This window comes from Hippoglossus hippoglossus, chromosome 8, assembly GCF_009819705.1.
Source record: "Hippoglossus hippoglossus isolate fHipHip1 chromosome 8, fHipHip1.pri, whole genome shotgun sequence".
NCBI classification, from domain to species: Eukaryota; Metazoa; Chordata; class Actinopteri; order Pleuronectiformes; family Pleuronectidae; genus Hippoglossus; species Hippoglossus hippoglossus.
The window spans coordinates 15,834,239-15,859,747 of record NC_047158.1 but is presented as its reverse complement, the minus strand read 5'-3'; the positions used below and the strand labels follow the sequence as shown (position 1 = coordinate 15,859,747).

The window sequence follows — 25,509 nt, the reverse complement described above, 5'->3', positions numbered from 1 at the left end:
GTCAATATGAAAGAAAAGTCACGATGCTTCAGTCAAATGTCCGCCTGTAAAACGCAGTGCGAAGGTTCACGAGTGTCCATAAAGAAATACAGGTTGAATGTAAACAGATGATCCCTCCTGACCAGCGCTGCCTCACATGTCTGACAAGTGACTTGGTGTAAAAAGGCTTTTCCTCAGCTTTGCTACAAAGCGCTGGATTTACAGGATCTCCACGCTGATTGGTTGCGAGTGTTTAAGCCCACGATTTCCTGCCTTGCCATTGGCTGTAGCCCGTGTCGGTCATCTGAAGACTTCCCGCCCCCTGTCAGTGACGTGAGTTGTGAGGAACATGGCGCTGTGGAGGAGGTTAGTCTGCTGACAGTCAGTCTGATTCATTTCCTGTAGCTGATGTCTTTTAATCCACATTAAGACAAACACATGAAAGATGATATTAAGGTGAGCGCTCGCCTCGTCTCCATGGAAACCGGGACACTACATCTGCTCGCGCTGTTTGCTGTCGTCAGCTGAAAAAATGTTAGCATTCCCCTGCTAGCTGGAGCTAGTTAGCTGGCTAAACAGCAAGTCGCCAAACAGACCGAAAATATGCGCGTTTATGTCGCCGACAATGACGTTAAACTCGTTGTAACCAATGACTGAGGCGGTTTATTTAGTAGCAAATCTGACATTTTTTGTTTAGCACGACGTTTCCAACCAGCCAACGTCTCGCTAGCTAAGCTAGGAGGATGGGGAGCCGCCATGGATATGTGTTGTTGCTCGCCAGTGGGATTCTGCTGTCGGCGGTCTGGCTGTCTGAAGGTGCTCCTCTTCGTCATCCTCACAAATCAGGTGAGACAGCGGACACACAGCTGCACCCCTGTTGGCTCAGTCACTGCCACTGATGCCATGTCCAGATGCTAACAGATGTGTTCCGCCAGCTAGCATCCGCTGGCTCGGGGGAAGCTGTTGCTAATCGGCAGCTAAAAGCTAACAACACAACACATCGTGCCTGTGTGGATATTGTTTTTCTGTGTGTGGACTGTTGCACCTACAGAGTTTTTTATTTAGTCACATAGCTGGTAGAACAGCAGTTATATGTTTAATTCATATCGGCAGGGTCATGTTTAAGTTTAAGTTCAAGTTACATCATGTCATTGTCACGACTCTGCAAACAGCGAACTGTCTGGTAAACATTCCTGCAACAGGGCTCAGACAACACTTATTAACCAAGTCTAGTTCGATGTTGATTGATATTTAACTGAAATAAGTGAGTATCCAGGCGCCAGTGAGACATCTGAGTTAATATAACACAGCCTGTTGGAACAAAAGGTGCTGAGATGTTAACCTTTCAGTGGCGTGAGTGCATTCATTGACATATAACCACGTTTACAGGACAATAGGAAAGATGTTGCCATACCAGCATGGAAACGGTGTTTCTTCTTGTTTTGTAGTGAACCTTGAATTCCTTTATGATGGTGATTATAGACTCACACTTTGACTTCGACGCATCACAAGTTTGTCATGGGTGTGATCGTTGGATCATTCAACGATGGGTAATTACTACAAGGAAGAAAATCCTTTGCTATTTGGTCAAACACTAGTTCGTTAAAAAAAAACATTGTTGCTATAGGGACTCCACGAGAAGCAGGGTGAAGTTGATTGTATGAAACCAGGAGTTTTACATGGGGTAATAATGTGATCTTTTTGTTATCGACAGTGGATAAACAGAAAATTACATAACAGTGTTCTACTTATTTGCCTCATTAATCAAGTGAAATATTTCAAGAATTTGGTTGTTACACATTTGTTTCCCTTCAGTCTGAAGAACATACTTTTCAAGGGATTTTAAGAGTTTTCCAGAAAAAATGGGATTCAAGATATCACACATGAGTCGGGATCATTAAATAAATTGATGCATTAAAGTCCAAGAATCCATTCTATGTAATGTAATGTAGTGGGTGTCATACATGTGTTTGGAGACACAGGTGATCACTGTGATACATTTATTTTTGCAGCCGCTCTGAACAAGATGCTCGTCCACTGTAACCTGCTTCCTTGAGAGAACTGAATAGACAGAAACATGAATATATTGTAGTCAGGGTCAGTCATGTGTAACATATTCCAATCTTATCAGACCCAGTCAATGATTAACAATGGGGTTGTTTGCTCCATCATAACTCTACATACAGGATGGTGATGTCGCAATATGAGCATGATTTTTATGCTTCTGTGACATGGCAACCTGTCCTTTGCCCTGCTTGCCCAGGCCACATTTACCAGTGTGTACCAAGTATTATTCAATTTTTAAAAAGGTTTGATTTAGGTTAGAGATTGAAGAGATCACATGTATGGGATAATAACTAAACTTGTCACTTTGTCACGAATTTTTAAGTGACATGTTCTCTCGGGATAAAAAGGTAGATAGGTCAGCTTTAATGACGTTGTAGTAACAGTCAGGTGATAGTGGCATGTCTATCCTGTCAGTCAGGGTGGACATCAGTGTGTACCACCTCAAGCAGTAAGGGATGCTGCTATTACAAACAATTCTATGCTCTATGTTGCTGTCATAGAGCCTGTCACACTTATCCAGTTTCTCTTTTCATTCAACATCTTTTTCAGCAAACAGGAGTGTTTGCATTGTTACAGTACTTTACAAAAGACAGTGCATGCAGATATTGACTGTTCATAGAAGTGTTGCCTTTTATTGTTTTTAAAGTGAAAATATATGCAAACGTTTAATAAAAAAGGGCAGGACAGTCTTTTAGATATGGATCTGCACAAGGGCAGCACCAAGTATTGACGGCTTCATTTAATCTGAGTCTCGGTGCTTCCTGTCTCAGCAGACAGACAAATCTTATCCAGACCCAAACATAGCCAGACAATGCCATCCTCCATCCTAACTGACGGCACAGACATCCAGTGTTGTGTACACTTGTGGAAAAAACCTGCAGAAAGTGGGTCAGCTCCTCCTCTGCTAAATGCCTAATGAAATATGCAGTGGAACCAAAATAAGACCTGGCAGCTCCCTGTCGTATTGGTCCCAAAAACCAGTTGAGTCATTTGGAGGGACCCGCCAAGTCATAATATGAACCAATGACTCATAAAAGACCTAACCGAGGAGAAGTGATCCCATGTAGAGCTGCCGTGACCCAGCTCCTGTTTTTATCTGTCCAACTGCTGCTGGAGTCCTGCACTGCCTGGAACCCTGTTGCTCTGCTCAAACAGACAGAAGGTGTTTGTGTCAAAAAGCAGCCTGCAATTACAGCCAAATGTTTTCACCGGATTAGGGCAGAGTTAAGCTTTTTATTGAAGCCAATTGTAATACTCTGTGAACGATCGCTTGGGTCAAAGATGCATTGTGTTTGTGTATGATATAAACGTAGACGTGCAACTGGGAAGCATCACATGACATTTTGGAGCTGACTGGAACAGGGCATTTAAATCCTGGTTTATCTCTTGCTTTTATGATGTTAGTGGTTGTAACTGTACGAGTCCACATGATGAAATAGTGCTGTATAATATTAGGATGGTCCAAAGCCAGGATCAAGCAACATGGTATCAGTTTTTATGTGAGATTTTTGTGAACATTTTTTAGCTTTGGAGAAAAACAAAATTTCTTCCAGCCGTTGGACCTATTCAGACCTTGGACCTCTCTCTCCTGAGAGATCTTATCACAAGTGGTCAGCACTAAATATGTATGTCAACACCTGGCATTAAGCTGTGTCCTACTTGTATCTACTGTGACCACTTGTGATCAGACCTCACTTCCCTGCTCGATATGCAAATATACACATAAGTCGTTTGTGAATGATCAATTATGCTGCTGTCTGAGGTTACAGATGTGTCTGTTGTCTATGTGTTTGTGTCTGTGAGCGAGAGAGAGAGAGAGAGAGAGAGTGGTAGAGACAGAGGAGTCAGGAGGGGCTGAGTAGTTGGTCCGTCATATGTTGCCCAGGACATTGCGTTCATGCAGCGAAGAGAATGTTACCACATTCGTCCCAGACCACCTCTGTATGTGGTCTGAGTGATCGGATCTCAGGAAGCATTTGGGTGCGTTCAGACCTGTACCACTTGGGATTGGATCGCTCAGGACGAATGTTATTACCAGGTCTGAACGAGGTCTGTGAGGCAGCCCCATTCAGGGCTTTCCCAGTCACGGTGTGAGGCCCTGATGGTACTCATCTGGGTATAGTTCACTAATGCTAATGGAAGATGAATCTACCCGCCACAACTGTTCAGAGCTGTAAAGTGGGGAATATCCTTCAAATAGAGGTTTAGCCCAAAGTCGATCTTCATTTTACTTATGTTAAGCTAAGCCTCACTGTCACTTTCAGAAAACGTTTAATCTGTTCTCTTCGCTCAAAGGCGCAAGGCAGTGAAGGGAGGTTTTAGTTTTACATTAGCCATGTATCAACATTCCTAAAGGCCTGCTTAGTTTCTCTGTTATTCATCAGTAGTTCTTTTTCACAATGTCCTTTTTCTATGGTTTGGAAATCTACTATTTCCTGCCAGTGTTTTAGTTGTCCTCCTGTTGTAGTTTGCAACATTCAGTAGCTTCTATGAGACTAAGCAAGGCCCCTTATTTCCCTCCTGATCTCAACAACACATTATAAGATCAGAAACACTTTATTTTCACAGTTGTAAGGACATGTCTCCAGTAAGAGCTCCATCCAGCAGATCTGAGTGTGGACAGAAGAGTGGTTTGTGTAATGAGTAAAAATAGCTGTGTTTCAGTCATTTCAATAATTAACAGTTTGCATCATGGTATGTCTCTTTCCTGTGGTAACTGTTGCAGAGCATGATCTGCAGTCTTAAAACTAATCTCAGGGGGTAGGTGAAACAAAATTCACCTTTTCAAGTGGACATCAGTTGTGGGGTTGTGATTCTGTATTTATTTTATATATATATATATATATATGACTCTGACATTTGTAAAGAAATCACATGTATATCACAACAGAGCGGATTGAGCAATCCTTTCTATTTCTGTCAGCCATGGTTTACTGTGGCAGACAATTAATCTTAATCATGGCTGACACATTGGATTATATTAGATCTAATGCGCCCCAGGGAACTTAATGATCGCTTCTCATCTGCTGGTGTTGTGCTCTCTGCATAGCCTGCATGCATATCTGACCAACAGTGGTCATACTTGTGGTAAGATCCTTTTGGTTGTCAGACTACTTATCATCCTCTACAACCTCCTGCAGGTTTATTTTGAGGGGATATTTTATCAATGAAAATCTTTGGGGACAGCAGAATTTGGTGCCAGGTTAATTAATTCAGTTCCGCACTTGACATTTGGCACTTTGGCCAGGGTGTGACCGAAGTTGCCACAATGTCGCCCTTGCAACTTGCATCATTACTATCTTTTAAGGTCTGTCCACACTCAAATGCCAAAACAGTAGGAAAACAGTTAAATCATTTCTTCTTTTACCTGTCTTTATTGGAAAATTAGCAACATTACAAATTGCGGTCATCTTTTGGTATGTATTATGTAAAATCCATAACAAACGTTTTTCTACTTATTAGAGTACACAATTTATTTATCAAAAAGATTGGCAAAAGGATACTAGAAGATCCGATACTGCTGCACTGAGAGCAGATCACATTATTAGTTTATACGAGTCAAGGTGACGGGAAAATGAGATTTTTAATATAACTGTGTTCAAGCTGACGTGGCATCATTTGGATATAGCTCTTTTTACAGCATCCACAGAACAATGTGAGCACAGTTTGAGATTGAATTGCTCTGGAAAAGCTCATGTTATTGAGAAAATTGAAAAATCCCAAACCGAGAGGAAATGATGCTCTTTTTTTTAAATATTAAGAGGCTTAGAGTAGATATACCGACAGTAAGTCTGGTTGTTCATTTATTCCAAAGGACTCCGACTGTGCTGCAGTAATATCTCAAACCTTCATGTGCTGACGTGAAAACATGACACACCAAGGAGCCGGTTGTATTCGGCTGCTTTCATCCGTCGGGAATTTGTAGTTGAGCAGACGGAGACTCAGTAGGTGTTGATTCTCCCAATCACAGACAGGATGTACCTGAGGAGCTTTGACCAGTGGGAGACAGAACAAACACAGGGGAGGGATGGGGAGGGGTGCCTCAGACAAATCTTCCCTGGTCTTTCAGCACGCTCACTCACACATCATGCCATGTTGGGATATGATGTAACAGGCTGAGATTGTGTTTACATTTATTACAAAGTGATACAATATAATGGAATTAGACATGCATTTGGATTCAGGGAGTCTCGTACGTCGGCCGAGACGTCTCACCCTAGGGCATTAATGTGAAACTCAAATGCAAAATCCACAACTCGAATACGAACAGAGATGATATCCTGAATATAAGCATGAGGGTTCGACTTGATTTGCTGCTGACTGTTCACGCACTGTGACGACAGGAGTTGCAGTAGTAGTGACACTTGTCAAATGGACAATAGGAAATGAGCAGACGACAGTTGGGAGATGAGGAAACAAGGTGGAGGGTGTGGTGAACGAGCTCGGTGACAAGCTCCCACTAACAGACAACAAAAGGTTGAGCTTTTGTCTGAACTATGAGAAACAAGACAGGTATTCTTTTTTTAAATACAGAAGATGAGCTCAAGATGAGCGTGAGAGAAAAAATCCATTTGCAGACAAGGCTATCACCAACACTTATAAATTCTGCTGTTGTAGTAGATCTTCTGATTATAAATAATAAAAGTGAAACACATGTGATTCATTGCTGACTTATCTCATGTCAAATCACATCTGGTGTAAATATGTTTTTGCTGCCTAATGCATCTGCTTTTTGCATGCTCTGCTTCTTTTCCTCTTGTAGCACATTATCTATGTTTCATACTTGAACATGCTGGAAAAAATGGTGATGCATTTTGTATGTGAAGCAGCCTCTGGAACAAAGGTGATGCACTGAACGGGAAACCGCTCTCAGTAGAATGGGAAAGCTTTTGCTGGGTAAATGCGTCCTGGCATAAGTGCAGCGAACGAGTATTACAGCTGAGCAGCGCAGTGGGTGTTGTTGCGAGGCTGCTGTCAGCCCTGACACTTGAACTGCTGGGCCAGCAGCATCCTCTTCGGCGCAGGCCCCCACCTGCTGTCACCACTGCTGCACCATCAGCTGCTTATCAGCCGGCAGAAACCCCCACAACCATTTCTCTGAATGGCTGATGAGGGACAGAGGTCGGGGTTTTTGGCCTCACATTTATTGTCATGTCATGTTTGCAGAAACTGTTAAAAAAAAACTCAGAGTGCATACTACAGAGGTTAAAAAAACACCTCTCGCAATGTTAAAGAAACCACATTTAAATAGCTTGGATTAGTGTGTGTCTTGCTCAGTGTTGCAGCTTTCCATTTGTTCGAGTTGCAAAGAGACAGAGCATAAGCTCAAGAATTTTCATTGAGAATACTGTGAGAGCACTGTGCAGGGTATTTTTGTTGTCAAGCTTAAATGTATCCCTGTTGTGGGTGGATTTAGAGAATAGAGCCAGCACACCCTCACTGGGCTGTGTTACTGTCAAATACCCTTATGTTTATGCTTGAAACTTAACAACCCTGTCAGGTACCTTCCCTTTACTCTCTTCTAAATTAATTTTGTAATGCAGCTATAAATGTGAAGGATTGAACACAGTTTCTGTCTGTTTTTCTCACTTCAGCAGTAAGCACAGGGGACACTGCTTCCACCTCGCTCTACCTGGCCTTGGTGGTGTCACTGACGGCGCTTGTGGTCCTGGTGGTGCTGCTGGTAAACTGTGTGACCTGCTGCAAGGAAAGGGAGATCAACTTCAAGGTGAGAGTCTCGTGAGGCAGGTAGCCAGACAGACACAACTCCACTGAATCCCATGTTAATACAGAGTGGGAATGGATTGTGATGGATGGTCTGTGAATGTATATACTGTTATGGAAGATATACACTTATTTTTTGTACTCTTGTATCATAGCAAGTCTGTTTTGATCGCAATAATATTCTCCCCCTGATTTTTGTTTAGGAATTTGAGGACCACTTTGACGATGAGATCGACTTCACTCCACCGGCAGAGGACACGCCTTCTATGCAGTCTCCAGCCGAGGTGTACACCCTCGCTGTGTCCCCTGTGGCCCTACCTGGACCTCCACACCTCCAACCCCCTGCTCGCCTCACAGGTCAAACACATGCACACTCACTGACAAAAAGAGTTATACCATGTGGAATATGCATTCATCGCTTCTAACATTAACATATCACATACATGTGAAAATGTCACATTGATAATATTTTTGAATAGATGGATTTTTGTTCTGTGCCTTTAATTGAAACACATCTGATAAGGATGGTAACAAATATGCACTGCCCAATTTTCTGAAAGATTGCACTGCAGTTTTCAGTTTGGTGATTTAAATCAATCAGACAAATTGAACTTGTCTCCAGATGAGACTTGTCATATAGCCAGTTTAAATGACCATTACTTTGTGGTTGGTTTCACAGAGGGATCCACAAGCTTCCAGGTTGCACGTCACAATCTGAGTTACATCCAGGAGATCGGCAATGGCTGGTTTGGCCAGGTAAAATTTTGTTTCCTTTTTATTCACAGATGAAATGTTAAGTCAATGCAATGTTTGTTTGAATGGAGTTATTCTACGTGGCTTTTACAGTAGAGAGCTGTGCTCTACAACAGGCTGGTTTTATTCTCTGAATCTATTGTAAGTTGAGGTTTATGCAAATATACCACTTTTACTGCTGAGACTTCTACTACTACTACTACTACTACTTATACTTATACTTATACTACTACTACTACTACTACTACTACTACTACTCTTCCTCAGACGAGTCTGGAATACATTCCAAATTTGTGATAATGACCTGCAAACAGTTGAGTTGAAGATTTGCCAAAAGTAACTAGTAAATCTACAATAAGTTTGGCAAATCATATGATTACTGAGCCATCTTGCAACTGCTAAAATGTTTGTATTATGACTGATGTTAGTGGCAGGTCCATACCAGTAGAATACAGATTTTCCCCTGATTTGTCAGAGCTGTAGCCTTATCAGTATTTCTCTCTGCAGTTGCTGGCTTCCACTGACCTCTTACAATGCAAATCATATGGACCTGGAGGAAGAAATGTTGCATGGGCATTTTGCATGTGTCTAGTTTAGTCTAATGTGTCTTTATGTATTAACAGGTCCTACTGAGTGAAATCTTCACAGATCCAGGTGGAGCCAGAGTGGTGGTGAAGGAGTTAAAAGCTAATGCAAGTGCCAAGGAGCAGAATGACTTCCTGCAGCAAGGAGATCCATACAGGTATATAGATTTTTTTTTTTTTTTTTTTTTTTAAAAACACTGTAACCCTGCTTGTCTGAGAACTGGGCTTAGTTAATTATATTGTATTTAATTTATTATTGATAGTATTGACCTTATTTACTTTTGAGATATCAGTGAGATCATAGATATGTCTGTGGTGTGACATGCTCTGAGTCAAAAATAGCTTTCATTACATCACTGTAATGTTAGCAGCTCCCTCTACCTTTCTTCTCACACACTGCATCAGACTCCTTGAAAGTCTTAAAGATCTTATTCAAATGTTTTATTGTAAAGATTAGGCTTCATCTTATTTTATCTTTACAGAGTGCTGCACCATCCAAACATCCTCCAGTGCCTAGGCCAGTGTGTGGAGGCCATTCCCTTCCTGCTCGTCTTTGAGTACTGTGAAATGGTGAGTGACCAAATGCGGGGCCTAAATATTATTTGTGTAAACAAATGCAAAATCACCCAGCTGTTAATTTACAGCTCTGTACAAAAGTTTTAGATTGTGTGAAAATAATTGAATAACATCAATAATTACATATTGATGTTCCATGTAAAAAAAAAACAACACAAATTTAACATCATGCATGTTTTCTTCTATTGAATCTTTCTGCACTTGTGATTGAGAGATGGTTTGTTTATTTTTGTCTATGTTAGCACTTCCTCACTTGGAAGGCTTCATTAATTGACAAATCTGACAATTGGCTCTTGTCATTCTGTCAAGCTCACAAATTCATTGGGCTTGACCTCTTTAAATACCGTCCAGCAAGCCTGCATAGCTGACCGGCCCTGTCGACTACCTGTGCTGAAAGCTCTCCGTCTCAATCCCAACTTAGCTCTTAACACATTGAACTGTTTCAGACTCCACTATGGCAGCGGATTTATGCACTGTTTGTCTTTATCTGTCCTGTGTGGGCCGGGCTCTGACTGCAGCGAGCCCCCCCCTATCAACTCCCCTCCTCCTGCTGAAGTCGCATAGCTTGTCTAAGTCTGGGACTTCTCACATTCCCACCTCGCCCAGTTAAGCAACAGGCTCCATTTACGCTCCTCTGGTGTCACTTCTACCAGTTGCTGTGTTTGTGCATTTTAATAGGCAGAACCTTGTGTATGTCGGAGACTGTTGATTTCAGTCTAAAGTAAAGGGAGCTGTTCCTGTGAGTGCCCACTGACTTGCAACGAAGCAATCTGTGTTACCTTAAAATTATACAACACTGTGTTTGTTTGATTTATTTTAATAGGACACATTTTTATGATAAAAAATGCAGTACTTAAAGTTGTTTAGCTTTTTGTGTCAAGTGCTCTCAGTCATTACTTTAATTTAGTAAACAGGATGGAAAACACAGCACAGGTGAAATCAGGCCAGTGTGTAATCAACACAAACAGTGATCATGTTACATTTGAAGGTGAGTTTGAAGTACAGCCCCAAGAATGGAGTCACCGTTCAGTAAACTTAAGCAGTAGTCCCAGCAAAAACTGCATAATTTGAGAGAGCCAGTATAATAAACACTACCATTACGTTTGCATATGCTTCAAATAATGATGAGAGCTATGCATTAAATAGGTGATAGGTGTTAAAACATTTTTTTGTCACTGTGGTTCTTCGTGGATACGTTTGTCCATTTTATGTGTGTTTATGTTTATGTGTTGACGACACTCAATGTTTTCAGCGTTTCCCATTGTCATGAACGGAATGCCTCAGCAAAGCCTTGAGGGAATTTCTTTTGAGGGAAAAACCATCAATGATGGAAGAATTGATAAGATTTTGGTGGTTAAGGGTCAATGTCACTGCATAAACAAAACACTTTTTTGTCCATAACTCAGAAATTCAGTCACTAACTATGACGGAATTTTACACAAACACCCTTTGGCCAGTATTTAACAGTATAACTCATCAAAAGAAAGGGAGGTTGTGACTATATATTCAGCAATTTGACTGGTTGTTGGAGATTATCATTCAATTGAATAGAAAAGTACTGTACATCAAGAAAATGCACCTACATGTATGCAGATCTGACCAGGAAAGCTATCTGAAAACAAAGTAGCGCTACAGCTATTCTGAACAGTAGTAAATCACACCCAAGGGTGGAGTTGATCAGGAAAAGCAGGTAATTCTTCACATGTGAATCACTAACTTGTATTACAACCTCAGAAATAGCCACAGTCTATTTTCTTCAATACATGAGTTGAATCAGATGACACCTGTTATACTCGCAACTATAAAAGATTAATATTAGTGTGGGGGTGGGTGTCTTGGTGCACAAGATGGGCACTGGTCCACCCACTAACTGCTTGATGCCAAGATACTGTGTGCCCCTTTTCATTGTAACCATGAATGATCCATTCGAAGTTGATAAGAAAGCATTACACTCTTCTTTTGGCTTTAAATGTATGTAATGATAAATTAGCAGCACAGAGGCATAGACAGTTTGAATGTTTGCCACTTTCAATTTGCTTGCAGGAAAATGGAGCTGCATGTTGTTTAGGTGACACAAAATATTTAGACTAACCCCACCTTGCCTTCTCATATTTCCGACCTGGAAACCTGGTCCAGCAGGATCTAGTCCAACTCATCTAGCCAGACATTGCATACTATATATTTGTTTGGTTGGAGTATTGTCAGCTGCCCAGGCCTGGCCGGTGTCCTGGCATTGTGGTCTTTCCCTGCCAGCTCTAGTAACATCTCTGACAGGAGATGGAAAGGAGTCAAGGTGAATGACTTATCACAGGCATCTACCAGCCATTAGGAAAGATGCCATGACGAGAGCAGGTCCTGTTTGTTGAAGGTGATAATGTGTGAGGTTAGTGCAAGTGAGTCAGGTCTAAACTCGTTATCTAGAGCCCAATAAAGAGTTTGGAGGACTTCATCCTTACACAATACGTGTCAACATGTCCAAGTTTCATTTGCACTGCCTCCACATAAAACTTAAATTCATGTAAAAACAAGTAGTGAGTCTGATATCTGGTTGCATTTACAGTTAAAGACGACTTGTCTGTGGCCTCTTAACTACTTCAGGCCTTGTCAATCATCCCCTAGATGTTGAAACATGTAATGTGACACTGCAGCTGTGCTGTGTACAAGGTGAATCCCAAAAAACTAATAGACAGGGGCGTTCCCAAAGACAGCCTGGTGATTGATGGTGTTTTTTTCTGTCCTGTATCACCCGTGCTGGGTAACCCTGACTCAAAGCATTTTAGACATTAAAATACATCAAGCAACTGGTGCAGAGGCCACAGAATGTCACATACTATAGTGTGAGTGACAGCTTCTAATGCATGGATCCCCTGTCTGGTGCCTGGCCAGGACCCTTCTCTGATTCAGGGTGTCGGACACTCGTTTGGCTTTTGCAAGTCGTTGATCATCTTTATTTATTATGGCTGTTAAAGCATCAATCCTCGCAAGGTGATGGAAGTGCTCTTTATGTTATTGTCATGGCATTCATGATGTAAGACTTAACACACAGTCTGCCCTAAAGCCCACTGGACATTGTAATACACCTTGTGGGTAAAGCTGCCCTTATGTGGTTGCTGTCCTTATGGACATCTTTAGGCTAATTGGCATTTTCAGAATTTTCTCTAATAAATCTGAGTTCATTTGACAAAGCTGGCTGTTTGGTTACACTCTGCCTGGGTGATTGTGATTTTTATCTGGGTTTTTGTGTCGATGTGTTGATTTTCTTATTGAAATACCCTGGATTTCCCAGTTCTTTTAATGGCCCACTTGCTCATAAGTGATTACAAAAAATTGTCATAGCATAGCCTGCCTTTAATATCCACTAGCAGCTTGGGGGGCCACTTAAAATAGCTTGAAAATCATTATTTCTTTGACATACCTCAATCATGTGGTGGCTGAGCCAGATAATGGGATCTGGGAACTTGGCAGAGTCTGGTTTATTCATGTGTCAGACACAAGGCCTAATTGTTTTGGCCTTTCACCATTAATATTGTTTCATTAACAGCACTGGATCCTCCCACTGGAAGCTGGACCTAATCACCTGCTGTGGAGCCTTCACAAATAAAGACAGGCAGAGGATATCACTTACCATACATTCAATTTAGCTCTTCTGTGAAACCCCCTTCTCAGAGTTCCTCCCTCTTTTTTTGTTTTGCCTGTTTGGCTGAAGCGGCCATGGTCCAGCACTACGTTCCCGAATGTCTGTAACCGAGTGAGTGATAGTTTATTTTGCGATCAAGTTACACTATTGGTCAACAGAGTGACGTGCGACCGACTGAAGTTACACCAGCGGTCGGCCTGCTGTGTTTTTAGGGTTTACCCATTGGCTATTGCTCTTTCAAAATTATTTGGCACGGACAGTTTCTATTAATGGACCTTGTTTCAGACATCTTTAGCTAGCCCTAACGCTAATCACCTATCAACAAACCTAACATCTTTTTAGACAAACCTTGAATACTTAACAAGGAAGACAGCGCGAGGCACACCTCTCTCTACAGCACAAGTGTCAGAGAGGCTGAGCAGCAGTTTGTTACTTAGTTGCATTAGATGGATGCAATGTGCCTTGTGACGGACAGAAGCTGCTTTCACACGTGGACTCTTACCCTGAACTTTTCCAGACATCACCTGCAGGACCTGTGTGAACACAAATCACCAAATCCAGACATTAAGCAGACTTTACTCTGCAAGCTCTGAGTACAAAGTCTGTGCAATGTCAGATTGAGCTGCTGAAACGGACTAAAACCCATCAGAATGCAAATACGATGCATGACGTCATTAATATGAATCAGAGTATATCAGTTCCACAACTCAGTTTTAACTTAGTTGTATGCTAGTGTACATATATGTGTGTGTATATGGGGTTAAATGTGGTAGAAGCACTTAAATATTGCTCGCATAAGAGGACTGATCTAAGCTGCTTTGCAGTGAGACAGCTCAGGGAGAAGTAAACTGCATGTGACTTGACATTTTGCACAAAAGGGCCTCCTATACTCTGTGACTCCAGTGTCTGTGTACAGTATGTTCTTAGTAGCTAATTCCTCAGGGGAACCTCAGTTCTGCTGGTTAATCAGCCCTCTCTTATGCTTTGACTCCGCGGTGATCATAATCTCCAAAACACACGTAACCTAAACGACACATTGCTTACACACTTAGGAAAATTTAAATAAGCAGATCAATAAAATGCACTCTCTCTCAAGTAGTTTCTGGTTTTGAACCAGCCAACCAGCCGGGGGCCTTTCTGTGTGGAGTTTGCATGTTCTTCCTGTGCCTGCTTAAATTTCTTCCCACAGTCAAAACACAAGCAGGTTGATTGGAGTCTCTAAATTGCCCCTGGTTGGGAATGTGAGTGTAAATGTTTGTCTCTTTATGTCAGCCCTGTACCTCATCTCTCACTCAGTGCGAGCTGGGATTGGCACCAGCTCCTCCAGCTAGCCATGATAAGCGGTTTAGCTACGGTAACGCACAGATTTTTTTTTTGCACACACTGGAATATTAAAAGGCTCAAAGTACAGTATACTGTAATAGACGGCTCTCAACTGTTGTAGCGTCTGTTACATGCTGATGACTGATAACCACAGGTGTCTCCAGAAGTTCCCACGCAGCCCAGGGTTGGGAACCTGCACACAGCTGAGACCCTTGTTGAAATTTAGATTTACTGTCACTCAGGGCTCAGTTCCACCACTGTGATCTGAACCTCTTGTTTCAGATTCTCTTTCTTGTATCAGCTTCTCACATCACGGTGATCAGTCACATTGTTGAGACAAAATGCAGCATTCGATAAGACTTTTATTATCACTTTCTAACCGTACGTGTGTATAAGCCTGTGTTTGTTCATTGTGTTGGGTTGTAACTAATGGTCCAAGTGCCTCATCCTGCTTCACTTGATCTGTTATCACATCCACTCTTGAGAAACCCAACCAGATACAAGCACAGTAAATTTCACTGACGTGAGCTGGACTCTTTTATTTATAAACTCCTGTGACACAGCATAGAGGTCCATTAAACAGCTTTACCCTTATTTGGTGCTCTCACATCAGCAGTGAGAAGTGCTGAGGAGACAGGAACAGGGGAGCCTACTGCCCCTGTGTGGCGGTCTCTGCACAATGCATTCTAATAAGACACCTTGTTAAATTCCCTCTGTAGCTGTAATTCAATGACGGTTGACTGTTTACCTTTGATACTGATGAGCTAATGAATGTGTGTGTGTGTGTGTGTGTGTGTGTGTGTGTGTGTGTGTGTGTGTGTGTGTTTGCAGGGGGATTTGCGGGGCTATCTGTCTCAGCAGGACTGGATGTTCCGGAATGCTGAGTTACTGCAGCTGCAGAGGATGGCCTGTGAAATTGCTGCTGGCGTCACTCACCTCCACAAACACAACTTCCTGCACAGGTAGCACTTCAGAATTGCAACACTACAGTAAACGCTCAGGTTTTATTCCCACTTAGCTCAGCATTGCCATAAACACTAAAACACTAAGATAAGATAAGATAAGATGATGTCCTCCTCTCACAGATTCTTTACTTTATCTTTTTGTGCCTCAGTCTGATTTACTGAATGAATAAATAGATGTCGATTACATATACGTAGGTTACACATTTAGTTGTCTTATTATCATGACCTTAACATGTCCATTTCAATAAATTAAAACTTAATACATATTATATCAAGATAATTTCAGCTTATTAAAATCATGTCTCATCACATATAATTCACTTTTATATTGTTGCCCCAAATGTTCAGATCAACGAATACTGTTGCACCTTTTTCTTGCTATCTGATACATATGTAGTGTCTCGCAACTGACGAGAGTCATAAAGCATGTAAGATATGATAGTTAAGACTTATGTCAACTGTTGGTTTTACTTAAGTGCTTACTGTCCAACCCGTCGCAGGAGTAACGGTGTTCTCCAAAAAAGGTCTGTGTAGCACAGAGGTTCCGTTTCATTTTTACCCCAGTGAGTACAGGATGTCTGGCCACTAGCAGCCAGCAGGGCAAAGGGGGTGTTGGAAATGTGTGGCTTGAGGGCAACACACGATGCGCAGCTCATCAGCTCTAGTTTGCATGCTCAGAATAAGCTCAGAGGGTTCCAATTACACAGCTCCCATGCATTGCCACAGTGTCAGCTGTCCGCTGCCAGAAGGATATGATGATTCTGCGCTTTGCATGTAAAAGGATAGCCTCGTATTGGGCCTTGTTACAACCCAGAGGAAGTTCTACAGGCTTCCCTCCATTTGAACTAATTTAACTGAAACTCATTTAATCGAAAGTGATATATAATTTTGAGTTTATGCACAAATATTAAAATAATTATTATTATTAAAAATATTTCTCTGGCTCTTTTAACAAAAAAATATTAAAACAATGTTACAGAAACTGAGTTCAACCCCACATGCTGACAGAAGTGACTGAAGGGCTGTTGATGGTACAAGCACCACAGACCCTGGTGCTGTGTGGGCTGATATCCAAAGCTGAAACTTCAGCGGTGGTGCTGCAGAAGAGCAAACACACACACAATGTGCTGTGTGTCATGACTGAATGTTCTCATTCACAAACCGTAGAGGGAAGCAGGAACACGAATAACCTTTGTTGAGATTTATTATTTTGCCACCAGAAACTCAAAAGCTTATTTTAAGTTAATGTTCATTCAATACTTATACTAGCAATAATATTGCAATTAGATTGTTTTACTGATATTAACTCAGCCTTAATCACATCTTACATGTTTGACTAAAATTGAGAGTTCTCATTAATCCAGCACTCCTTCAGAGTTTCATCTGATTTCATAGTATGTTTTGCCTTTTCCCTTTTTGTAGGAAGTACAATTACGTCCGTCTGTAAGAAGTAATTTTCAAACAGTTTTCTACTAATGTCTTTATTTGTACATTTTTCATTTACTGACTGGAGGAGAATAATCATTAGATTTTTTGTCTAAGGTGCAGATTCAACTTCTCTTAGCCCTTTAAACATATTTGCATTAATTATATCACTAAAGAATAGTCACAACGAATAATTTGAATAATGTTAGTTGCTAATCATTTTATTTATTAATAATTATAACTGTGAACTTGTCAATTGATCATTTAGATTGTGAAAAAAGTACTGAAAAATTTACCATTGAGTGACATTTTCACATATCTTGTTTTCAAACAAAAGTCGCAAACACCCAAATATTCAGTTTGGGATTATTTTTCTGTCGAGCAACTAACAAACTAGACATTTTTAGGAGGTTTTATGTTTATTCTTTGTTGACAATAGTGCAAACATTTCAATATTTAGTCCAGTTACAGGGTGCAGTCCTTCCAAACTGAATGAAGAGAAGATGATCGACTTTCCGTTTTTTTATTGAAAATGTAAACATCATGAAACATTTTCTGAAAGGTGATTATCAACAATTATTGGTAGTGTATGTTTTTTTTAACCACTGTGTCACTCAGAATCTAAAATGAAAGGTTGTTTCCTTTTCCTCTTGAACACGGATGATGTCATTTAACGGTTTAAATAAAGTTGCACCAAACCGCACGGGTGTCTTATGGTATGGGAGCGTCCACTACCGCGCTACGCATTAGCCTTGTAGGGTTAAGATGTTGGACCTGTTTCCCTCCTGCCGTGTTACTGTATGTTGGGCCCTCAGCCAACAGCAGGGGGACAGGAGGGTTTAAAATAAATCTCCATCAATCTTACAGCGGTTTCAGCGGGTCTGACTGTAGCTTGGCCATATGCACACAAGAACATTGGTGTCAGCAGTGTTTGTTGTTAGGCGGGTAAAATGGACTTGGAACTTGTGCACAGGGAATACCTCGGGGCTAATGGGAAACCAAAGCCTGTCACCTCATTCAGAGTGAATGAACTACCATATGTCTGCTTAATGTGCAGCGACAGCCCCATGGCCTCTTACACCCTCTCCTGGGCGACACACAAAAGGTTTAGATAGCTTGTGTTTCGCTCTAGAAAACTACCCTGCTGCTGTATGCATAAGTCCGGAATAGCCCCTGTATGAGTGTTGTTGCAAAGTGGAGAACAGAGGTGAATAAGGTCACGTTATATATATTATATTTCCTGTAGTTTTTCTTGTAAGTTATTGAGGCTCCTTGACAGTTTCCTCTGTCCTTGATTCTTGCACTGTAGCCGTAGCCTTTGAGGTTAAGAGTATATGGTAGATTCCTTTTCGTTTTCTACACACTGAACACCAGCCAAATAATGATGCTCAGGCAAAAAAATGGCAAGAACAAACCGCTTCTGGTTATTTGTCTAGCAGTCTTCCGAATGACTGATTGAGTGATTTGGTAAATATTGAGCCTATAAAGAATCTAACAAACTTCTATCTGTTTTGTTTTTTGTCCATCCTCTCTAGTGATTTGGCTCTGAGGAACTGCTACCTGACGGGAGATCTTACTGTCAGAGTAGGAGACTATGGAATTGGACCCTACAGATACAAAGTAAGCTGTAACTCTTTTTCTGTGTGACATTTCTGCATAGAGATTAATTCATTTCACTACTATCTTATGAATCTGTATATTCTGACCAGGTCCAGTTCACACAAACACACAAGATGGGTGTATTTCTTTTAGTTTTACTGCTAAATAAGGTTTCTGAAACACTGCCTCAACCACACTGCCTTGTGCGCATTGAATAAATGCACCAAATGAAAAGACCCCTGAATTCTGTATAGCTCTCCTAGTGCCCGCTAGGTGCTAGCAATCCAGAGCGGCATTAAGTCCCTGTGAGGTTAACAGCACCATCTGGAGTCTTTGTAAAGTATCAAGAGACAAATATACATGCAGGGATTTGTGAGTGAGTGAGATCAGTCAGTGAAAACACTATCTGAGTGATGTTTGTTTGATAACAACTTTTTTTTTTGATGAAGACATTTTAAGACTGATCCAGTAATTTATAATGAACATTGGTAAATTCAATGGAGTGTCTCAATTATCAGATTTTTTTTTTAGCCTAAAAATCGACATTTGCAGTGAAATGGAAATCCTAATATGTTAAACATAGAACACATGTAAATTACATAAAGTTGGAGCTTTCAAACTGTTGTTAAGTTTGGGTGAAGTAAAGGCAAAAACATGCTTCAAGTAGCACTACCAACGCCAAATCATCCTACGGACGAGTTTATTGTAAGAAGATTCTACATTTACCAAATTTAACAAATTCAGATTCCTTAATAAAATAGTCGAGAGGTACTCCACTCATGGGGCTTATGTATTTAAGATGCTCATCTGAAGTCTGGTTATTTGTTGAGCTTAAATCCCAACGCCAGCTCCCGTTGAGGTGAAAATGAATGTTGTTCATTGTCGCAGATGTTTTGCTTTTGATCAACTGCTTATTTCACTGAAGAATTAACATTGTTCTTCTCTTGTAACTTGCTGCCTGCTACATACGTCCTAAGGCAACTCTCTGATGCATGCATTCCTCAAATACTGCTGATCTGACAGTTTGGCTGTCTGAATGTAATACTCAGAAGGTCACCCAGTGAATCTATTTCTGTAAAGAAAGGGAGAGGCAAAGTGAGAGCACACTGCCTCAATGAGAACTAATGTACAGTATGTACACTTTTTTACACTCTTTTATTGAATATTTTTTCTTTTTTTGACTCAAAAAAGAAATACCAGCAGCAACAACAATTGCTGAGCACATGTCATCCATAAACCTGCATCTAACAAACGCATACATTATGAAATCTGAATAGGAATAATAAAACAAATACTTACTGACTGTTCTGAATACATTGTCCATTTTCTCCATCTTGCAATGTACTCATCCTTTGTTGTTCAGGTATTTCCAGAGTCAACTGATTATTGAAATGTTGATAATGTTGTTACAGGAGGATTACATCATCACTGAGGATGATGTGTTTGCTCCGCTTCGCTGGTTGGCTCCTGAGCTGGTGGGTGAACGCCACGGGGGTGTGATCACTATAGAACAGACCAAGCCCAGCAATGTGTGGTAGGTTCATGACCACAGCTCTACACTGACAACTGGTGACTTAAAAAAACCCTCATAATTCAAAAGCCCTTTCTGCTCATAACACTTTATAAATCCCCCAAAAATCCAACTAATGTCCAAAAAAAGGTAAAGGGACATTTAAAACTGCAACACTTCTGCATCTCTCCATATTGTATAGTTCTCTCAGCCCCTCACTGACTTCATGACCCATTGCCCAACTTCAATCCATAAATTTCAGAATGGCGTAAGTCAGTTCTGGTTACAAAGGCCAGATTTCCCCCTGATTGAAAATATGTTTTAAAATGATCCTCAACTGAAGAGAAACTCATAGTGAAGTGTTTGAATTAGGCCCTGATTATACTTACTTCACAAATCATGTAGTTTGTTTAATACCAACTGTTCTCTTGGCTTTGGATATTCGTAACAACACACCTCTTGACCTGCAATAAATTCCAACAGCTAATTTGTCCTCCCCCGTCTGCAGGGCCTTGGGGGTGACGTTGTGGGAGCTCTTTGAGAGCGCAACGCAGCCGTATCCACATCTGTCTGACCGCGAGGTTCTCAATCATGTGATCAAGGAACAACAAGTCAAACTCTTCAAGCCACAGTTGGAGCTGCCCTATTCTGACAGATGGTGAGTCTGTGTGTAAAATGTGTATTAGAATAAATTGTGTAAAAATAGTGCAGTCAAAAATGAGAAACAAACAAGTATTTGGTCATTGGAAAGAGAAGGAGACGTCTGATTCATGTGTAATTGCAGGTTCGAGGTCCTGCAGTTCTGCTGGCTGTCCCCAGAAAAGCGGGCTACAGCAGAGGAAGTGCACCGTTTGCTCATCTACCTGCGCATGCAAGGCCAGAAGGACATAGAAGAAGATTTTGAGCAACGCTGGGATGCTCTCAAGCCCAACCCCTCCACACGGCAGACCACTATTAGCCATTCCTCATTCCCTATCTTGGAACAGTTTGCTGATGATGCCCTGCGACAAGAGATCGATGAGGTTCTGACCGTCACTGAAACTAGCAAAGGTCTCAGCTTTGAGTATGTTTGGGAGGCAGCTAAGCATGACCACTATGAAGGCAGCCATGGTCGCTCAGGCATGGACACAACATTGAACTACCACAGCATGTTCTTTCCTGCTTCCAGTGAAGATATCCAGGCCCATTTCCCTGAGCTGGAAGGTAGAGCAGTGGGCACAGAAAGTGGTAACACTCCATCAGGAATACCTGGGATTGTACCAGTGTTTGATGCACAAAAGCCATGCAATGGAAATGAATATTACATACAACTAGAAGAACAAGGGGAGAGCAATGTTGGGGTAGATGGGAACAGAGGACAAGTCATGGACTACAGTTCAGGCCGGCAAGATTTTGTTGTTCTCCAAGATGTCCGTCTGGATGAGTCCAGCACTGATGCTGACTTTTTCCACCAAAGCATTGACTCCAAGGATTCCTATTTACCAGACAGTCACATATGGTCATCTCTTGAAAATGACAGCCCATATCACACCAACATTTTTACAGAGGGAGGGTCCAAGCAAGAGGATTCCCCTTCCTGGACACAGACTTTTATGGAGCTTCCAGAGCGCAACGGGAACCCTTTCCACAAAGGTTTACCTTTGGACATTCAAGATGCAGATGACGATAAATCCTATGGGAGTTCTTTTTTAGAGGATCATTCAGAAGCCACTCAGCGGGTAGATCCTGTGAAAGGGGACCAGGAAAACACAGATATGATGGTGCTTCTGAACACTGATAAACTAGCAGACAACTTTATGTTTCTCACAGAGCAGAACCTGATGAAAGATGGATCAAGTTTCTTAAGTCCACAGCAGAATTTTCTTTCACCTGGCGTAGCCCACCAACCTGAAGACACATTCAAAATGCGTTCTTGGGACAATCTTGAGACTTTAGGCAGCTTAGACACAGCAGATACTTATTCCAATCCTGCAGCAAGTAGCACATCCTCAAGACAGACACTTGTAGACTCTCCACATACTAGCTTTGGGGAGTTTAGTCAGTCTCTGGTAGAAAATAAAACACTGGTGCCTTCCATTACAGTGGTCACAGACGATAACACAAGCAACCAGCTGCCAGTTAGAAATAGCTCTTCCACCGAAGACCTTGGTCTGCTGCAAGCCTCAGACAGAGGTGTAGACTCCGGTTTTGATTCTACCTCAGAAAGGTTTGAGGTTGTCATTAGTCAAAGTGATGCCCACAGCCCTGCATTCTCTGAAAGTGCCACTATAGACTCATGGTGCACAGATGCCAAACTTCCCAGCCTTGAAGTCGACCTTGGAACCTCAAAGGATAGTGCTCCACTTGTAGACAGTGAAATGCCTGAAAACTTGGAAGTCCAAGTCTTGTCCTCAGACATCGGACACAGTGAAGACCTTACAAGCAACGATCTGTTGAGTGAACTTCTCGAGGATGCAGATATAGAACTGGAAACCACTCTGTCTGACCATGAAGAATCCTTTGTGGATACTAACGGAGAACCTCTTGTCAGATCTTCTCTGTTGGTCTCTGGGCCATCGTTGGACCAGATCAGCCAGGACAGTTTACTGGATGACAGTATGTCCACCACTCTACCAACTATAGATAATTCAGCAGAGACACCAGACTCTCTCGACTCCCTTGATATCCACCGACTTGGGGAACCGGGGGAAGAGCTGAATGGTCAAATAGCTCAACACAAACTCCAGCCTCCACACAAAATATCAGACAGTGGGTATGAGACAGAGAACCTGGAGTCTCCTGAATGGAACTTTCAGGCTAATGCCACAGTCGACTCCCCCGTCAAAAACGGCACGAATGTTGCCAAAGAAGAAGAGGAGACGGAAGAGTGCACTGCTGCAGCAAATCTGGTTCCACCAGAAATCATCATTTCTGAAGTAGAAGTTGTTCCAGATACTCATAGTGAGGATGCTGCTGAAGCCCAGCAGCCTGATCAGGTACCTCCTGCTCAGGACCTGCCCATGGGCAGTAACTACAGAGACTCTGCCTACTTCTCAGACAATGAGTCAGAACCTGAGAAGAAGTCTGAAGAGTCTGGAGTTTTTGCTGAAGTCCCGTGGCTGAGGAACTCAATTGACGAGGGCAGCAAACCCTCTGCAGGTCCAGCACTGGAGCTTCACGGGGATAGCGATATAGATTCTTTAATGTCTCAGCAGAAATCTTCTGGAGCTGCTGAAACACAAGCTGAGGCAGAAGAAAAGCCTACTATTCATGTTTGGGGCCTGTTTTCAAAGGTAGATTCAGACATCACAGAGAAACGTGAGGGGGAGGCAACCATCAGCCCTAATGAAGATGAAAACAAATCTGACTTTATCAAGGACGCAACAACAACTCCCGATCAACCAGACCAGTCTACAGATCCAGAAACCTCAATTCCACTTCCCTCTGCTGCTCCATCAAAGCAGGAGAACGCAGTTCACGCTAAACTAACCAGGACCTACGCCAGTGATAGTCATAAAATAAGAGAGTCGGACGTGGAGGGGCGTTACCTGGGGCGGCGGGACGGCTCAGGATTAGATGTGCAGGAGGATGGCGTGGATGCCGATGAGGAGGACGAGAACAGTGATGACTCCGACGATGACGTACGTGCGTATCGGCTGCACAGCTCCAGCTCAGAAAGCGAGGATGACACCGTGCATCCGGTGCCGCTCATTGTCTCAGATGACAGTAGAGCGAAGAACCTGAAGAGCTTGTTGAAACCCACCGCTCTGAACGCCGAGTCATCGTCATTTTCTTCAAGGAGCAATGCCGATAACTCCAGACGAGCTGTGTCCTTCTTCGACGATGTCACTGTCTACCTGTTTGACCAGGTAAAGCATTATCTGTTTAGGGTTAGGGTTGGAGTCTTGTGTTTGCATCTACTAAGACGACGTGTGCAGCCATTCTGATTAACCTGTTATGCCCTCTGATGTAGGAGACTCCCACCAAGGAGCTGGCTGACCATTCTTCAGGTTTAAACAGTCAGGTACCAGAGTTCAGCAGCCCAGTGTCCACTGCCAGCTACCTAAACCGGTTCACCAACTCTGAAAGCTCCACGGATGAAGAGGGTAACACTAAAACACACCAAATGGATGCAGCTACGGGAAATGTGTCTCTGCCATTACATGTCGTGACTTGTTCGTTGGTTCCCTGCAGGTGGTGGTTTTGAGTGGGACGATGACTTCTCCTCCCCTTCACCAGCCTTCCTGCTCCAGACGGATAAAGACCCATTATCTAAGGCGATGTCTTCATCTGCGGCATCTCGCTTTTCCTCTCCGCCGCCGGCAGCAGGGCGCATGCTGGAGCCCAGCTGGAGCGGCTCCTCCAACTACTCCCGTTTCTCCATCTCACCGGCCAGCATCGCTAGCTTCTCCCTCACACATCTTACCGACTCCGACATCGAACAAGGAGGCGAGTTGAGCATTGTGTTCAAGAAATAGTTTGAGATGAGAATATCAGTACCAGTCTCGTGTGTGTGTACGGTAAATTTCAAGCTTTTCCAGGTAGCTACTTAGCTTAGCATAAGCTAAAGTCTCTGTAGGCTGCTTGGAATTTTCTCTGTAATAACAAGATAACATGATTTAACATGCTAATTATGGAGCCTTAGAGGTGAAGGTGGGTGGATTTGTTAGAACCAAGCTGTTAGCCAAACAGAGCTATCCAAATAACAAAACAGACAAGTGTAGTTCACAAAATAATAAATTAGTCCTCCAAAATGATTTTTAAAATTTTTAATATATATGCATTTCCTGGTTCAAATATATGAAGATATTTGATTTTACTAATTATTGACATCTTAAATGTGTTTTTAAGATTTTAAATGTACCATGTTCTTTAGTTCTTAAAATAATATGAAATAGTCAAGCTTGAGTGATATTCAGTTGTTTAAACTCTCTTCTTATTCTTTACTTCACCACAGGAAGCAGTGAAGATGGAGAAAAAGACTAGTGTGATAAATGAAGGGACCCCTGACCGTCACACTACTCAGAAATGAACTTGAATCGCACTTTTTGGGGAATGGACATCATCTGATTGAGGACGCAGGGCACGTCTCGTGGGGCGAACCGTGGAGGCTTCTCTCAGGCAGAACTGTTCTTCATGGAGCCGCTCATGACAACAAAGGCTGTGAAATGACTTTCAGCGAACACAGACGGACGAGGCCCAGTCCCAGCCTGAGTCACATCACCTCTCCAGCTACATCAGTGTGTGTGATTTCAGTTCAGTGCAATTACACTTTGGAATATAAAAAAAATAAAACAGAAAAAAAGAGACGACAGAAAATGACTACAAACGGGCCGAGCTTCTAAATGTTTGCTTTAAAGACTCGTCGAGCTCATTCCAAGTGTTTGG

At 42.1% G+C, this 25,509-nt stretch overlaps 1 protein-coding gene across 3 annotated transcripts; it reads left to right on the top strand.

The window, feature by feature from the left end:
- Positions 1–300: 300 nt before the first annotated feature.
- On the top strand, positions 301–25,428 carry lmtk2 (lemur tyrosine kinase 2). Of its 3 annotated transcripts, XM_034594428.1 has the most exons (15): positions 312–345; positions 677–825; positions 7,641–7,774; positions 7,974–8,127; positions 8,450–8,526; positions 9,147–9,265; positions 9,590–9,677; positions 15,475–15,605; positions 18,569–18,653; positions 20,045–20,166; positions 20,651–20,800; positions 20,927–23,990; positions 24,095–24,227; positions 24,316–24,570; positions 25,079–25,428. In XM_034594428.1, exons 2-15 carry the CDS (start codon positions 723–725, stop codon positions 25,105–25,107), a joined length of 4,644 nt encoding a protein of 1,547 aa, XP_034450319.1. In that variant the 5' UTR covers positions 312–345; positions 677–722; the 3' UTR covers positions 25,108–25,428. The 3 variants fall into 3 exon arrangements, with proteins under 3 accessions (XP_034450320.1, XP_034450318.1, XP_034450319.1); XM_034594429.1 differs by having other exon boundaries at positions 301–825; positions 7,644–7,774; XM_034594427.1 differs by having other exon boundaries at positions 301–825.
- The last annotated feature ends 81 nt before the right edge of the window (positions 25,429–25,509 follow it).